This window comes from Corythoichthys intestinalis, chromosome 15, assembly GCF_030265065.1.
Source record: "Corythoichthys intestinalis isolate RoL2023-P3 chromosome 15, ASM3026506v1, whole genome shotgun sequence".
Taxonomy (NCBI): Eukaryota; Metazoa; Chordata; class Actinopteri; order Syngnathiformes; family Syngnathidae; genus Corythoichthys; species Corythoichthys intestinalis.
In genome coordinates, this window is record NC_080409.1 from 29,359,071 (window position 1) to 29,377,058 (window position 17,988).

The 17,988-nt window shown below is 35.3% G+C and overlaps 2 protein-coding genes across 6 annotated transcripts in view; both read left to right on the forward strand.

The window, feature by feature from the left end:
* Nucleotides 1-6,842, forward strand: part of manba (mannosidase, beta A, lysosomal) — a 33,751-nt gene extending 26,909 nt beyond the window's left edge. For all 3 annotated transcript variants that reach the window (XM_057860122.1, XM_057860123.1, XM_057860124.1), the window contains 2 exons: nt 213-473; nt 6,497-6,842. In XM_057860122.1, the coding sequence (XP_057716105.1) occupies nt 213-473; nt 6,497-6,727 (492 nt within the window). In that variant the 3' untranslated portion in view covers nt 6,728-6,842. The remainder of the gene's footprint in view (nt 1-212; nt 474-6,496) is intronic.
* Nucleotides 6,843-10,276: 3,434 nt separating this feature from the next.
* slc39a8 (solute carrier family 39 member 8) overlaps nt 10,277-17,988 on the forward strand; it is a 40,252-nt gene continuing 32,540 nt past the window's right edge. Inside the window, exon 1 of one of the 3 annotated variants that reach the window (XM_057860446.1) lies at nt 10,277-10,691. In XM_057860446.1, coding sequence (XP_057716429.1) covers nt 10,452-10,691 — 240 coding nt within the window. In that variant the 5' untranslated portion in view covers nt 10,277-10,451. Of the gene's footprint in view, nt 10,692-13,435; nt 13,661-17,988 lie in introns of those variants that run through there. The other 2 variants (XM_057860447.1, XM_057860449.1) reach the window with 2 other exon arrangements.

Consider the following 17,988-nt stretch of genomic DNA (forward strand, 5'->3'; position numbering starts at 1 on the left):
TATATATATATATATATATATATATATATATATATATATATACATACATACATACACAGTATTTACACACTGTATTGCTCTCGTGGAATCATATTTTTAAATATGTTGGGTGTTTTGGCTCCCTCGGTCAAAAAGGTTCAGCACCTCTGCCCTATATAACAGGTTTAAGATGAAAACATTCCATTAGAATTGCTTATTATTTTGACCACCAGGTGTCCGTGTACAAATGGAGCGACTTGGACCCGATTTGCATGCTGAGATCCAAATCGGCGGCAGTCCCAGGAGGAAGCGCTGTCCCTGTGTTCAAACGTTCCATCGCCGTCCTGCTGGTGGGATGTGGCAACTGCAGCCGCCTCAGCTGCTTGCTCGCCTTTCACTTGGAGGATGAAAACGGTGCCCGGCACGGTCCAGTCAACCACCACTTCCTGTGCTCGCCCAAAGACGCCGTCGGGCTGCGACCGCCAAACATCACCGTGAGACATTTAGAGTTCTATCATTTCTTCTTTAAGTCTTGTAGAAATGTCTTACGGCCACCTGGATATCAAACATTTCTTCTCTTTGCATTTCTTCAATTCTACTTTCACTTCATTTTCTTCTCATGCTCACATGATGAAATCTAGATTTTTTTTTTTTTTAGTCACTTGAAAATCAAAATTCCTTATAGACGCAAATATGTCAAATTCTTTCTCCGAGTAATGTCTGAACATTGAATATGATTTCTTTTTAGTTACACAGTAATCAAGAATTTCTTTTTATGGTCGCTTTGAAATTGACATGTTCTTTTCGTCACATCTATGTCAACAATTTCTACTTTTATTCATGGTGAAATCAAATCAAATCTTCACGTAAACACCAGTATTGTTTTTGGCAGCCATTTTAATTTTCGTCTTAGTCTTTTGGACAAAAATACTTATTAGTCTTAGTCATGTTTTAGTCCTTTCAAAATGTGTTCGCCTTCATCTAGTTTTAGTCGACAATTCTCAAAATGTTTCCGTCTATAAACTTCATAAATTTTTGTCCATGAATAAATAAAAGGTTTCCAACAATTTTGACTGAACATGACAGACAAGCACATGTATGTAATTACACTGTATCTAAAATGTTTTCCAAGAGTTAAATAAGACACCCGAGTCACCACGCTAAATGCTGAAGCTAATGCAAACACTATGTTAACGCTAACGCTACAAGTTAGTTTATTGTGTGATGATCACTCAGCACAGACCTTTAAAGGATAAAGCAACATGGCATATATCTAGCCAAGTTAAGAAAGTATAACTTACCAAGCAGCATCTGACGCATACTAGTGTGTTTCACACAAGGAGCCTGGAAAAGGCACCGGTGAGCGGGGGGTGTGGGGGGGTGGCACGTCACATGAGTGACACGACCAAACACTGCTAAATGCATGCTAACTACACATACAATATGAAAACATCACACATTGTGAATTTATGACGGAAACTATGGCGAATTTTCATCTCGTTCTCGTGTCATCAGACGACAACTGGTATCCATCTCATTAAGTTTTAATCTCACAAGACACGTTTTCAGCTAGTCATTGTGATGTCATCATCATGTAAAAATTAGGCCTGTCAAACGATTAAAATTTTTAATCGAGTTAATCACAGCTTAAAAATTAATTAATCGTAATTAATCGCAATTCAAACCATCTCTAACATATGCCATATTTTTCTGTAAATTATTGTTGGAATGGAAAGATAAGACACAAGGCGGATATATACATACAACATACTGTACATACAGTAAGTACTGTATTTGTTTATTGTAACAATAAATCCACAAATGGCATTATTAACATTCTTTCTGTTAAAGTGATCCACGGATAGAAAGACTTGTAGTTCTTAAAAGATAAATGTTATAGTTACAAGTTATAGTAATTTTACATTAAAACCCCTCTTCATGTTTTCGTTTTAATAAAATTTGTAAAATTTTCAATCAAAAGTAGAGTTAATATAATAAGAATAAAAATAACAGTAAAAATAGAGTGACCAAATAAGTTTTACGTGTATTTTGCATAGCTATTTTGATATGGAATGCCAGTTCATTTTGCATTGTTGTTTAACTGTGTGAGAATAGGGCCTCATTACTATAGACTGAAGGGCTTTTCTTTTTGTGAACATTATTTTTCATGGAAAGGATAGGAATATTATTTTTGTTGTGCTTTCACAAAACGATACTTATGTTTGTTGTGAAGGACTTCCCGAAGCTTTTGCTAATAAACGGCGCGGTCCAAAGAACGCCTGTGTCCACTCGCCTTTACTGTATAACATATATCTGTACATATCTTACCCAAAATACAACAAAAGACACATAATTGCCACTAAAAGAAAGAAAACTTACCGAAATATGTGTGGAGCACAAATAGCAATTTGCATTGCATTGTGAATACAGCATAAACGTCTCACAACTACTAATTCTCCCACGTTTAGAAGAAATAACATGAGTATGGAACGGTGCTGCCCCCAAGCGGCCGGTGGCATTCTCTTCACTCTTAATGTCATTGTAATCTGTTTGAGGCAAAGTGCGAGCAGGTCATTCAGTGCATGCGTTAATTGCGTCAAATATTTTAACGTGATTAATTAAAAAAATTAATTAACGCCCGTTAACGCGATAATTTTGACAGCCCTAGTAAAAATTGTTCGACTAAATATTTTCGTTGTCGTCATCGTTGACGAAAACAAGACACAAATATCCAAATTTCCTTCTCAAAACAACTCATGAGCACTTAAAAAAAAAGTTACATTTCTTTTTTGTCACATAGACGTTTTTTTCTTTTATTCATTTGGATTATGTATTTGGATATAATTTCTTGTTGACACAAACATCCAAAATTCATTCTCCAAATGACTTATAAATATAAAAAATGTATTCATTTTTGACTTTTTAGTCAGATAGAAATCCATTGCTTGGAAATAAAACATGTAGACACAAAAACAATGTACAATTTCTTCTCCAATTGACATACAGTATGAACATTGAAAATTATGAAACATTTTTCTTTATGGACACATAGAAATCAAGAATTTCTTCTAATGGCCAACTTAAGTAAATTTTCTTCTTTTAGGCATGTAAAAATTATTATGGCCACTTGGAAATAATATTTTTCTTAATCCTCATGTGGAAAGAACCACTCAAGATTCTTCTCCAGGTGACCTATGAACATTGAAATCAAGATATCTACAGTATATATACAGTATGGTTTTTTTCCCTCCTCAAACCTTTGACTCTCAGTGCTCACACGGCTTGGTAATACGCGTGACCCTATTTTTCCCTCCTCCACTGAGAAAATGTGACATATGATGTCACTCCTAAACTCAAGAGCAACATTTTCTATTCAAAATGCTCTCCGCACATGACATGACTACAGTATTCTTCATTCTACATACATTATGAGGCAATGAAAAAATAGTAACGCACAGACACTAAGGAAACTAACTTTAATCAGATTAATGGATAAATGAACGCGTTAGATTGCTCGTTACTGAAAGAAAGTAATCAGATTAGTGACAATAATGTATATAATATACATATATACACACACACAGTGTATCACAAAAGTGAGTACACCCCTCGCATTTCTGCAGATATGTAAGTTTATCTTTTCACGGGACAACACTGACAAAATTACACTTTGACACAATGAAAAGTTGTCTGTGTGCAGCTTATATAATAATTTATTTTCCCCTCAAAATAACTCAAAATATAAACATTAATATTCAAACCCCTGGCAACAAAAGTGAGTACACCCCTTAGAAACTACATCCCTACATGTCCAAATTGAGTACTGCTTGTCATTTTCCCTCCAAAATGTCATGTGACTCGTTAGTGTTACTAGGTCCAAGGTGTGCATAGGGAGCAGGTGTGTTCAAATTTGTAGTGCAGCTCTCACACCATCTCATACTGGTCACTGAAAGTTCCAACATTGCACCACATGGCAAAGAACTCTCTGATTATTGTATTGTTGCGCTGCATGAAGATGGCAAGGCTAAAAGAAGATTGCTAACACCCTGAAACTGAGCTGCAGCACAGTGGCTAAAATCCTCCAGCGTTTTAAAAGAGCAGGGTCCACTCAGAACAAGCATCGGGTTGGTCGTCCAAAGAAGCTGGGCGTCACATCCAAATGCTTTCTTTGAAAGATTGTTGCAGGAGTGGTGTCAGCATTGCTGCAGAGATTGAAGAAGTCAGAGGTCAGCCTGTGAGTTCTCAGACCATCCGCCACACTCTACATCAAATTGGTGTACATGGCTGTCACCCCAGGAGGAAGCCTCTTTTGAAGACGGTACACAAGAAACCCGCAAACAGTTTGCTGAAGACATGTCAACAAAGCACATGGATTACTGGAACCATGTCCTATGGTCTGATGAGACGAAGATTAATTTGTTTGGTCCGTGATGGATTGGCCAAGCATGTCTCCAGACTTGAACCCAATAGAACATCTTTGGAGGATCCTCAAGCGGAAGATGGAAGTGCGCTAAGTCTCAAATATCCGGCAGCTCTGTAACGTCGTCATGGAGGAGTGGAAGAGCATTCCAGTGGCAACCTGTGAAGCTCTGGTCAACTCCATGCCCAGGAGAGTAAAGGCAGTTCTGGATAATAGTGGTGGCCACACAAAATATTGACAGTTGACATGTTGTATGTTAATATTGACAACTTTCACTAAGGGGTATACTCACTTTTGTTGCCAGGGGTTTAGATATTAATGGCTATATTTTGAGTTATTTTGAAGGGAAAATCAATGAACTGTACTATATAAGCTGCACACAGACTACTTTTCATTGTGTCATTTTGTCAGTGTTGTCCCATAAAAGATATACTTATATATCTGCAGAAATTCGAGGGGTGTACTCACTTTTGTGATACACTGTATATATGCAGTATATATATGTAAGTATATATATACAGTATATATATATATATATATATATATATATATATATATATATATATATATATATACACAGTGATTCCTCGTTTTTCGCGGTCAATGGGGACCAGAACCCGCTGCGATGAGTGAAAAACCGCGACGTTGCGGACCCCACCTCCAAAAAGAAAAAAAAAACAACATTTTTTTTATTGCCCTACTTTGCAGATTTTCAAAAAATATATATTTTTTTGTGTGTGTTCAATGTATTTATTCAGATTCAGCATTGGAATGCAATACATATAAGGCATGTTTTTTTTTTCACTTTTTCCCCCAAAGTATTATTAAAAAAACAACTTTTTTTTGTATATTTCAATAAATTATTTTTAAGGACTTCAATGTAAGCACTTCAATGTCCCACAGAATTATTTTTAAACAAGAATAAAGTAGAAAAATGCTTGTCTTTACTAAATGCTTCATTGAGTGAGTCCACTCAAATCCACTCAAGCTGCTCACCAACAATGAGTTGCCACAGCAACTGTTTAACAAGTTAAACGACAATTGACGCATGCCGCGCTTTGAAGTTTCTGCTTCCAAGCGACTCTGGCAAGCTCAAACCTTAACGTCTGTCAATCATCGTTAACTTTAATAAGCAACTCCAGTGCACTGCCTGACGAAGAAAGGAGGCAGGAGTGAGACTGAGAGACTACGTGATTGGATCAGGACAGCTCTATAAAAACTGCAATTTTTTTTTTTTTAATTGAAAAAAAAAAATCCGCGATGGACTGAGGGCGCGAAATTTGAAGTAAGAAGTAGCGAGGGATCACTTCATTTTAGTCTTTTGAGTGGTCAAAAATTTCCTCATGTTAGTCACAAATATCCAAAATTCTATACAAATCAGTTGAACATTGAAAATTACGAAAAAAAAATCTTTAGTCATGCAAATCGATCATTTCTTCCTATGGCCATGTTAAACCTTTCATGCACAAATTATGTTTTTTTTGTTTACCCTAACGTGGCACTAATTTAATTCCTTGGCTGCCATTGACGGTGCTAGACGTCCAATCCATTTTGACTGGGAGCAGTCAATGAACGAACGTGAGCATTCACAGCCAGTCTTCTCAGTTTAAATGAATCGGACGTCTATCACCGTCAATGGCATGCAATGAGTTAAATATTATGGGGAAAAAAAAAAAAGGAGAACGAGTGAGTGTTACTTGGGCTGTAACGGGTATCATTTTCTGTTTTTGTTTTTGTTTTAATTTTATCAATTTAGTTTTTATTAATTGCATTAATTTATTAATGTATTTATATATATTAAATGAATATAAAAAATACAATAATGATTAATAATTATGTTTATAATTATGTATGTATATATGTAATTAATTGCTAATATGTATTTACCGTAATTTCTCGACTATGCAGCGTTCCTTACTATAAACCGCACCACCCAAATTTAAGAAGAACAAAAAATCCATATCTTTGCCGCAAGTGACTGATACAACTGACTGATCCTTTCATTGCTGCCAACCCTCCCAGTCCAAATTAAATGTACATGTATCCCCGTCAGTGGCAGCAAAGAGGTTGTAGGTAAAGACTGCTTTCTCCTTGCAGGCCAAAGTGCGCGAGAACGAGACAGAATTGCTGGTGGATGTCGAGTCACAGGCGATAGCTCCTTTTGTGTGGCTGGATGTGGGCGATGTGGAGGGTCGCTTCGGCTCCAATGGTTTCCTGATGCTCTCCCGGAAGAAGACAGTGGCATTCCACGCCAGGAGAAACACCAGCGTCACCCAACTCTCCAGGGCGCTCACAGTCATATCGTTGAGTGACCTTTACTTGCCATAATAGCCTCCTTGAATGTTAATCAATCATCTGTATATTAATTGGACCTAATTATAGATTTTTGTACAATATTGTTTGTCAAAGTATGGATTAAAAACATTTAAATGACACTTTTGGGATTCTGATCTGTATTGAAATGTTTAACGCAAGGGCGTAGATTTGCATAGTGGCGGTAGGGACATAACACTACCAACTACTCAGGGTGCTCAAATTGTCCCCACCAACTTTTATATAAAGAGTTCAGTCATATGGGTAATTTAGATTGTCCTCCCATATTATTTTCATTATGTTCAGACTTACATTTATCCCTTTTCACTTGCTGAATGTGCCGCCGCCCCCCCAAATGAACGTTTGGTTGGCTGATGACTTGAAGCCCCCCGTCCCGCCACAAAGACACACACACATACTCACACAGTTCTAACAGATTCATGTCAACAACATGCCGCCTCTTCCGCCCCCTTCAAAGAGGAGGGATATTAGTTTTGTTTTTTTTTCCCCCAGCCAGCAGCAGCCACTGTAAGCCACGTAAAAAGACGTCAATGTTGTGGATATGGGGGAAACACCACTAATTTTGCGACTGAAAATTTGCTGGTGCCGCTGATGATCTCCACTGATGCGTTGTCGATGATAAGAGGAGTGTGGCAAGGCTGGTTCTTCCTGTCAGTATTTAAATTATGTACCGATCACATATTTCTGCACCCGAGTCACATGATTTTGATAATCTGCCGGTCTGATACTGAAAAAAATGTTTTTTAAAAAATTATTATTTATTGTTATTTTTTATTAAAATTATATGCATTTCTTAAAAAATTAAAAACCTGATTTCAATCCTCTGAAAAGATTTCTGATCACGTGATCGGATCGGGGACATTCCTAATTTAAATATTTATGTCGTTCAATACTTATTGGAATTTTTTTTTTTTTTTAAATATTAATTTAAAAGAAATGTGATTTATAGATAGTTTTATTTCAACATAAAATATATCTCAATTTCAGTTTTTTTCAGCACTCATTTTTAAGTAAAATATTTTTGGGGTTTTTGATCTGTATTGACATGTTTAATGTAAAAGTATGAGGTGTATAATATTTTTTATTTTATTGGTTTCATATATTCATATAGAGGAACAATTTTTTTTGGTAGTATTTCTATATTTATATATATCCATATCTTTCAAAATTTTCCAATTTTTTTTTTTTTAACTTATTTTGACATTTATGTTAAAAAAAAAAATTGTATTTCAGCGTTTTGTGTTTTTTCTTTTTTTCTAAATAAATCTATAACGTAACATCTAATGTGTTTATTTAATTTGGACACTCCTGGTTCACCCTAGTAATTATGATTTAAATGCATAATTAAAATGCCTATTAAGGGTTAAACCAGACCAAAACTGCCAAGATTAAAAAATAATTAATAGTTCAAGACACTTAGGACTGCCACCTCATTTGAATAACATTTCATTTGCTTCTGCATGTCCACGCTGACAATAAAAAAATGGTTTATTTGTATCTATTTTCCGTTTAATTTTTTAATCCTATTGAATTGATATTCATTTTTATTTTCATTATGATCGCATTATGTATTTATTTCCTTATTTTTATCTGTATCTTATATCTTATTTTCATCTGTATCTTATATCTTATTTTTGTATTTATAGTCTTTTTTTATTTTCACTTTTATATATGGTGGAAAACACAGACAAGGCTGAAAAAGCAGTTTTTGCTCTTGCACCCCTCTTTAAAATAAACTGCTGTATTTAAAGCCAAAACAACTATTGTGTTTGATAGAACTATATGTCTATATGTTGCCATAGCAGATTCATGGCACATTAAGCCCCCGAACTATTTTTAAGTTGTCCGTTTTACCCTGGACACACCCGTTTACAGACGTCGCGCAACCGCTTTTGTTTCAACCTAGCCATTAAAAGAAGCTAAATAATTATTATTCGAAATGTCTGTCATTTTTAGCTTAGAATCATTAATTGATGTCTAATATTTAGTTTTGAAAAAACTACTTTAAAAAATGATTCACTCGCATATTTTAAACTTTTAAACAAATTACATCACTATGAAAAAAATAGTGTCTGGAAATAAATCACGGATTAGCTTAATTGTATTTCTTTTGTCACCGTCGCATTTTCCCCATTATTTGAGATGATAAATAATCGCTCCGAACAAAGAAAATTTGGGAAAAAAACTTTAAATGGGTAAATATATGAAAAAGAAAATCTCGACCACTCCTTGATGTCTGCGATTTCTGCATCGCGACCCTTGTTATATTACCATGTTTCACCCATACAATCCCCCCAAAATCCGGCTGTGGCCATTCACAGCTGTGTCTTGACACTCGGTGTTTTTGGATCGAAAAGAGTTTGCTGTTTAAATTTATTTTCTTTTTTTTTTTTTAAATTTCCTGCTGTTCAAATTTGTCTTCCTCCAGAAAATTTAGATTTTAAGCTTTCCAATGATGTATCACACATGCAGAAAGGACAATTTTAAAATGTGGCCAAATTGGGGTGCTTAGAGCGGAACTTCAAGTCACTTGAGTGTTTTCCGCCATATTCATTCATTGATTACAGTATTTTTAATTTTGACACTTTCGGTCCTCCATGCTATGGCGGACCAGGAGTGCAAAAATTCAATAAATAAATACACAATTAAATAAATAATTAAAAGTCATGAAAATGCTTGTATTTCAATATTTATTTATTTATTTATTTCAATATTCTTTTCAAATGTATATTTCAATTAATATTTTTTTCAATTTTTATTTATTTCAATTTTTATTTATTTATTTCATTTATATTTATTTCAATTTTTATTTATTTCAATTTAGATTTATTTATTTCGATTTTTATTCATTTAAATTTTTATTCATTTATTTACATTTTTATTAACTTATTTCAACTTTTATTTATTTATTTCAATTTTTTTTTCATAATTTATTTATTTCAACATTTATTTATTTCACTTTTTATTTATTTCATTCTTGCACACCTGTTCACCCAGAATAAAATAAATACATTTTGAAATAAATAAATAAAAATTGAAATAAATAAAAACTGAAATAAATAACTAAAAATCGAAATAAATGTAGAAATAAGTAAATATAAATTGCAATAAATAACTAAAAATCGAAATAAATAAATATAAATTGAAATAAATAAATAAAAATTGAAATAAATATAAATGTAAATAAATAAGTAAAAATTGAAATAAATATCAATCGAAATAAATAAATAAAAATTGAAATAAATGAATATAAATTGAAATAAATACATAAAAATTGAAATAAATAAAAAAATATTGAAATACACGCATTTTAATGACACTTTTATTTATTTATTTATTTATTGCACTCCTGGTCCTCCATACGCCATACCATGCAGCCCTCCCGTTCTCATGTTTTTCACTGCGCATGCTTCATGTCACCAGCAGGCGGCGTGAGCTGACTCTAATGTCCGCCACTCCCTCACCCCCACTCCAAACTTTCAAAGTGACAACTTGACCTCCTCTTCCCTGCACGTGCGCGCGTGGGGCATTCCAAGTGGGGGCGGGAATGCACGAATGAAAGCGTTGTGCTCGCGCTCGCTCGAAAGTCACCGCGTGTTGGTTGCCTCCCGCCGGGAAAGCGCCGTCCTCTTCCGTAGTGTGCGCGTGCGCGGCCATGAAATTGTGCCGGACCACCTCAGAACTTTTTTTGTTGTTATAGGAGGAAGGTGTGCGAGACATGGCTGTTCTGGTGCTTGTGCTTTTAGGGGCCCTGTTCCAGTTCGCAGAGGGTCTGGCCCTGGCCCCCAACGCCACCCGGGGCTTGGGAGCGAGCCACGAGTTCCTGCGGGACATCGTGCGCTTCTTCGGCCACAACGAGTCCATCACGGCGGGGAACCTGGAGGAGTTTCTCAACATCGTGGCTGCCCGCAGGCACGGCGCCGTCTCCGAACCAGGGAATCCGCTTCACGGACGAAAGGTGACCAAATCGCCCGACAAAACACGTGTTATATATATATATATATATATATATATATATATATATATATATATATATATATATATATATATATATAAAAAATCACATTGTGATTTGAAATTCCGCTCTGAGACCCCCAATTTGGCCAAACCTCAAAATTGTCTACACTGTAAAATATTATAAGTTGACTTTACTAAAAAAATATATGCAAACTTGCTGCCTTAAAAAAATTAATTTATGTTGACTTAGATGAATTAGATTTGATTAACTTAATCATTGTGAGTTGACAGTACTCAAATTAACTTAAAAAAATGAATTATAGTCACTTGTTTATTGTGAGTTGGCAGTACTCAAATTAACTTAAATAACTGGATTACAGTAACTTGTTTATTTTGAGTGTACAGTACTCAAATTAATTCAAATAATTGGATTGGAGTAACTTGTTTATTTTGATTTTGCAGTATTCAAGTGATAATTGTGTATTAATTATCTTTAGTTTTCCATTTCATCCATCATATTCAGGTCAACTTAATTTTCTTGACCTAAAAGAATTCCACAATAGAAATTACAACTGCACATACTAATTTCATTAAAAACACATTTTCTAACAGTAATGACCCCCAAAACACAATAAATGGAGAAGACTCAATGGATTAATTCAGTGGAATTAAAATTTACTTTAAAATGCTCAAAAGTGCATTTAATGGGAGACACTGGCTCCTGGCAGGCTGAACAGTGTTTGGTTAATGCTCAGTATCAATGAACAATCAGTGGATTAATTATAAACCCACTTTTGCAAACATTTTGCACCTCATACAAAGTATAAGTACCTAAAATAACCTTTTGCTACAGAAATTACTGAATAATACCTGAACTGCACCAATGTCCACTCCTATCCTGTGATTTCCAAAGACTAACAGGCGAGATCCTTTTCTCATAATTTCAGGACATTAACTCGAGCATTGAAGACATGGCGTCAAACTAGTTTCCCATTACAACATGAGCTTGAGCTCTGGTGAAGCTAACAGTTCTGATTTCTCCAACAATATTAGTGATCAAAACTGGAACTACAATCAACATTGTGCCATGGTTTAAACACACAACTCAGTTCAAATTCAAATTTCACTTTAACACCTGATACAGTAAACAAGATACCTTGTTTTTTTCACATCACTAAAAGAGTAAATGCAAAACGTGTGCTGGAGTTATACACCTGAGAAACCTAAAGAATATGTGTCTTATATATATGTCTTATATATATATATATATGTGTGTGTGTCTTTCAAATTCTAATTTCATATGAAGCTTTTTCCTCTACAAAAAGTCTAATTTCTAGTCAAAAATATGTCATTAGTATATATATATATATTTTTTTTTCAATCAAAGAAAAAGTCATGTCAATCAAAAAAATTTAAATGCAAAAATAAATTTTTAAGTCAAAAAAATGTATTTGAAAACTATTTTTCTTTGATTGAATTTATTTTTTAAATTTAAGTCAAGTTTTTTTTTTTATTGAAACAACTTTTTTGATTGATGTAATTCTGCGTTTGGACCACATTTTGGCTAGGACATTTGTGTCTTTATTATTCAATCAAAAAATAAGTTGCTTCAAACAAAAAATGTATATTTTCAAAAGAAAATCACTTCAATCAAAAAAAACCAAACAAACAAACAAAAAAACAATTGTAGAAAAAAAGGTTTGAATGTGAAAAAATATTTGAGACTCAGAAATTTACACTTTATTTTTCATTGAAACTGTTTTCTTTGATCAAAGCAATCCTTTTTGTTTTTGAGCCATATTATGGGTAGGATGTTTGTGTCCAAAATCAATCAATCCCAATAAAAGTTGCTTCAATCAAAAAAACTATTTTTAATAAAAGAAAAAAAAAAAAGACTTTTGCAAGAATATTTTTTTGAAAATATTTTTTTTATTTTAAATATTTTTTTTAATTGACGTTTCACTTTTTTTTTGAAAAGCAAAAAGTTTTAAACTTTTTTTTTTTTTCTAAGGTGGAAAAAGTTTTGAAGGCACTTTTTTTTGGTTGAATCATTTAGACACGAAGATCCAACTTCAACGCTACTTCCGACATGTTTGAGTGGCAGGTGATTACGCCAGCGGCATAACTCATTCAAAGCTGAAGCGACGGGGCTCCCGGCGCGGACTCGCTTACTGGGCAGGCTAGTGTCGGGCCACTCGTCGGCCACTCCCATGCCGGCGCGTCGCGACACTGCGGTTGGACCCCGATTGCCAACCGTCACGTCAGGGCAGCGGGTGAAGTTCCCCTCTTGAATCACATTAAGCAGCAGCGCACCATACCATCGCGGGCACTCCGGTGAGATGCCGATGTCACCCCCCCCGTACTGGTGCCCTATTTTCGGCTTGGACTCGAGCAGAGTCCGATGGCTCAATGGAGCCCTGGTGGCCATTAGTCATTCTTTTATGCCATTGGTGTAGTCACCTGCCACTCAAACATGTCGGAAGTAGTGTTGAAGTCGTATCTTTGTGTCAAACTGATTCAATCGAAAAAAAGTGCCTTCAAAACTTTTTCCACTTCAAAAAAAAAAAAAAAAATGCGTTCAAAATTTTTTCCACTTTAAAAAAAAAAAAAGTTTAAAACTTTTTCCTTTAAAAAAAAAGTGACACATCAATAAAATATATATATATATATAATATATATAATATATATAATATATATAGGGCTGTCAAAATTATCGCGTTAACGCACGGTAATTAATTTTTTAAAATTAATCACGTTAAAATATTTGACGCAATTAACGCACATGTCCCGCTCAGAAAGTATTCTGCCTTTTGGTAAGTTTTACAGCAAGGCTTTTTGCGCTGTCCAACAGCGAACTCTTGTGGTCGCTTTGCGACATGGTTTATTATTTTCTTCTTTTCTTCATTATGGCTGCACGACGTCTCGGGCTGATAATGTTGTGCTTATATGATCCTTGGACAAGATTTGTCCGTAAGTATGGTTGTTGTAAAGAATGTACATATTATGTTAGTAAGCGGAATGTTATATTTTTTGCATGAGACGCTTTTTGTTTATGTTTAGTGAACCTGTATAGCGTGCTAAGCTAACGTTGTTGCTAATGCAATGCTGTGTACTTTTTTGTTGTTTCACTACGGTCTAAAGAGGACACACAGTGGTTTGAGGCCATTTTATTAATAAATCAGATGAAAAAGGAAGAAGTCTGATTATTAAGGCGTCGTTCACATAATATGCACGTGTGATACATCATTGGAAAGCTTAAAATCTCAATTTTCTGGGGGAAGAAAAAATTTGGACAAGAGGGATTTAAAAAAACAAACAAAATAATAATAATAATAAACAGCAAAACCCTGACTGGAGGTGGGCGCATGAGAGAGCATACTTAAAGACGCCAAGATTTTAACAAGATATTATCTCCTTTATTATTACCTTGATATTACTTGCTATTACTTTGATTGATTACTTGATATTGTTGAGGTGGTTGCAGCTCAACGTTGCATTTGTAGGAAAAATTGAAGGAGAATAAGTTGTCTTTCATCCAAAACTCGGCATATTTAATTTCCATCGACATGCGGATACATCCTCTCTCATTGCTGTCTTCACAGGCAATCCCACATATCAAAGTAATCAAAGTCAAACGCAAAGCAGTGGCGCCTCCAGAAATTTTTTGTAGGGGTGGCCAGATGGGGCCACTTAAAATCTTGGGGTGGCCAAAACTAAAAGCCATAATTTCAGGTTTTCATTATATTATTGCAGTAAAAGGGTCAAGGGAAAACTATCAGAAAGACTTAAGGACACGGCTACTGATATACTTTGGTGTATTGTGTAATATTTGATGTTACTAATGATTTAATGTGCAGTGTCCATAACTGTCCAGTCAACATTTTGAGTTCCACAACAATTCTGTTTTATTGTGTTATGTATATATTAGGCATAAGGTGTACATTTGACTAGGGCTGTCAAACGATTAAAATTTTTTAATCGAGTTAATACCAGCTTGAAAACGAATTAATCGTAATTAATCGCAATTCAAACCATCTCTAAAATATGCCATATTTTTTTGTAAATTATTGTTGGAATGGAAAGATAAGACGGATAAATACGTTCAACATACTGTACATAAGTACTGTATTTGTTTATTATAACAATAAATCCACAAGATGGCATTAACATTATTAACATTCTTTCTGTGAAAGGGATCCACAGATAGAAAGACTTGTAATTCTTAAAGGATAAATGTGAGTTTGTATATTGTGACTAAATATTGCCATCTAGTGTATTTGTTGAGCTTTCAGTAAATGATACTGTAGCGACTTAACTGTTCTGCCCAAATGGATGATGGGAAATGGTGCAACCATGACTGTGTGTGGTGGCTGCAAATGCTATATCTTTTCTGCGTTGGGTACACTACAGGGTGTTAAGAAAAAGATCAACTCCTGTCATTCTTCCCCAAGTCGTCTCCCACAATATTTATAGTTGCTGTGGGAGAGATGACAAAGGTTTGCCAGTTAAAAGCACGGCCCCATTGAATGCTTGTATCTGCTCCTCTCACTTAGCACTGCCTCTTATCTCTGTATATAAGTAAAATGGTGCCATTGTAGGCTGTTTGCGGCAATGCGTGAATGCATTGCATTGCATTGCAATAAATATTTTCACGTGATTAATTTAAAAAAAAAAAATTACCGCCCGTTAACGCGATAAATTTGACAGCCCTACATTTAACAAAAAAAAAAAAAAATGCATTCATTTGGGATTAAATGCATAACTGATGCTACAACAATCTAACGATATACTGGCATGCGGGGTGGCCAGTGGGGTGGCCAACCAATTTATAGTGGTGGCCGTGGCCACCCCTGGCCACCCCTTGGTGGCGCCACTGACGCAAAGAAGTAATAAAAGTAGCCCTTTAGACTATTAAGTCCCATCCTGCCATCTTGTGGCGAAAAGATAATATGTCAATAATAACAAGCAATAGGAACATTATTTCAACATCAACTGAGGACACGTTTATGAATACAAAAATTTCTCCCAACATTTCTCTCAACAGATATTATTATTGATATTACCTTGTTTGGATCAAAAAACTCCATGTAGCATGTATCACCGAGTGTCAAGACACAGCTGTAAATGGCCACAGCCGGATTTTTGGGGAATTTTATAGGTGAAACACGGTAATATAACAAAGAGTCGCGATGCAGAAATCGCAGACATCAAGGATTGGTCAAGATTTTCTTTTTCAGTTTCATTTTTTTCATTGTGACGTAATTTGTTTGCAAGTTTAAAATCTGCGAGTGAATAATTTTTTAAAGTCCTTTTTTTTTTAATGAAATATTAGGCATCAATTAACGATTCTAAGCTAAAAATGACAGACATTTTGAATAATAAATAAAATTAATTACCTTCGTTTTATGGCTGAATTGAAACAAAAGCGATTGCGCGACGTCTGTAAACGGGGGTTTCCAGGGTAAAACGGACAAATTAAAAATAGTTTTGGGGCTTAATGCGCCATGAATCTGCTATGGCTGCATACAGACATATTGTTCTATCAAACACAACAGTTTTGGCTAAAATACAGCAGTTTATTTTAAAAATGAGTGCAAGAGCAGAAACAGCTTTTTCAGTCTTGTCTTTGTTTTCCGCCATATATATATATATATATATATATATATATATATATATATATATATATACAGGACTGTCTCAGGAAATTAGAATATTGTGATAAAGTTCTTTACTCTCTGTAATGCAATTAAAAAAACAAAAATGTCATACATTCTGGATTCATTACACATCAACTGAACTATTTCAAGCCTTTTATTATTTGAATATTGCTGATTTTGGCTTACAGCTTAAGAAACCTCAAAAATCCTATCTCAAAAAATTAGAATACTTCCTCAGACCAAGTAAAAAAATAATTTAATAACAGCAAAACTAAATCAAACATTTGAAAATGTCCATTGATGCACTCAGTACTTGGTTGGGAATCCTTTTGCACGGATTACTGCATCAATCCGGCGTGGCATGGAGGCAATCAGCCTGTGGCATTGCTGAGGTGTTATTGATGCCCAGGATGCTTCGATAGCGGCCTTCAGCTCATTTGCATTTGTAGGTCTGGTGTCTTTCATCTTCTTCTTAACTATACCCCACAAATTCTCGATGGGGTTCAGGTCAGGGGAATTAGCAGGCCAATCAAGGACAGTGATGCCATGGTCAGTGCACCAGTTACTGGTGGTTTCGGCACTGTGGGCAGGTGCCAGATCATGCTGGAAAATGAAATCCTCATCTCCATAGAGCTTTTCAGCAGATGGAAGCATGTAGTGCTCTAAAATCTCTTGGTACACAGTTGCATTTACTCTGGACTTGATGAAACACAGTGGACCAACACCAGCAGCTGACATGGCTCCCCAAACCATTGCTGACTGTGGGAACTTCACACTGGATTTCAAGCAACTTGGATTTTGCTCCTCTCCAGCCTTTCTCCAGACTCTGGCGCCTTGACTTCCAAATGAAATGCAAAACTTGCTTTCGTCTGAAAAGAGGACTTTGGACCACTCTGCAACTGTCCAGTGCTTCTTCTCCATAGCCCAAGTCAGACGCTTCTTCCGTTGTCTTGAGTTCAGAAGTGGCTTGACCATGGGAATACGGCTATTGTAGCCCATTTCCCGGACACGTCTGTGAACTGTGGCTTTTGATACCTGGACTCCAGCTTCAGCCCACTGTCTTTGAAGCTCCCCCAAATTCTGGAAGCGGCTCTTCTTCACAATTTTGTTAAGGCTGCGGTCATCTCTCTTGGTTGTGCAGCGTTTACGGCCACATTTTTCCCTTCCAACAGACTTTTTGTGGATATGCTTTGAAACTGCACTCTGTGAACAGCCTGCTCTTTGAGAAATTTCTTTTTGTGTCTTACCCTCCTGATGGAGGGTATCAATGATGGTCCTCTGGACAGCAGTCAGATCAGCAGTCTTCCCCATACTTGTGATTTAGTTTACTGAACCAAGCTGAGTGTTTTTAAGGCTCAGGAAACCCTCGCAGGTGTTTCGAGTTAATTAGATGATTCAGGTGATTAGTTGAATAGCCTACTTGTATACTTTTTCATGATATTCTAATATTTTGAGATAGGATTTTTGAGTTTTCTTAAGCTGTAAGCCAAATTCAGCAATATTAAAATAATAAAAGGCTTGAAATAGTTCAGTTGATGTGTAATGAATCCAGAATGTATGACATTTTTGTTTTTTTAATTGCATTACAGAAAGTAAAGAACTTTATCACAATATTCTAATTATCTGAGACAGTCCTGTATA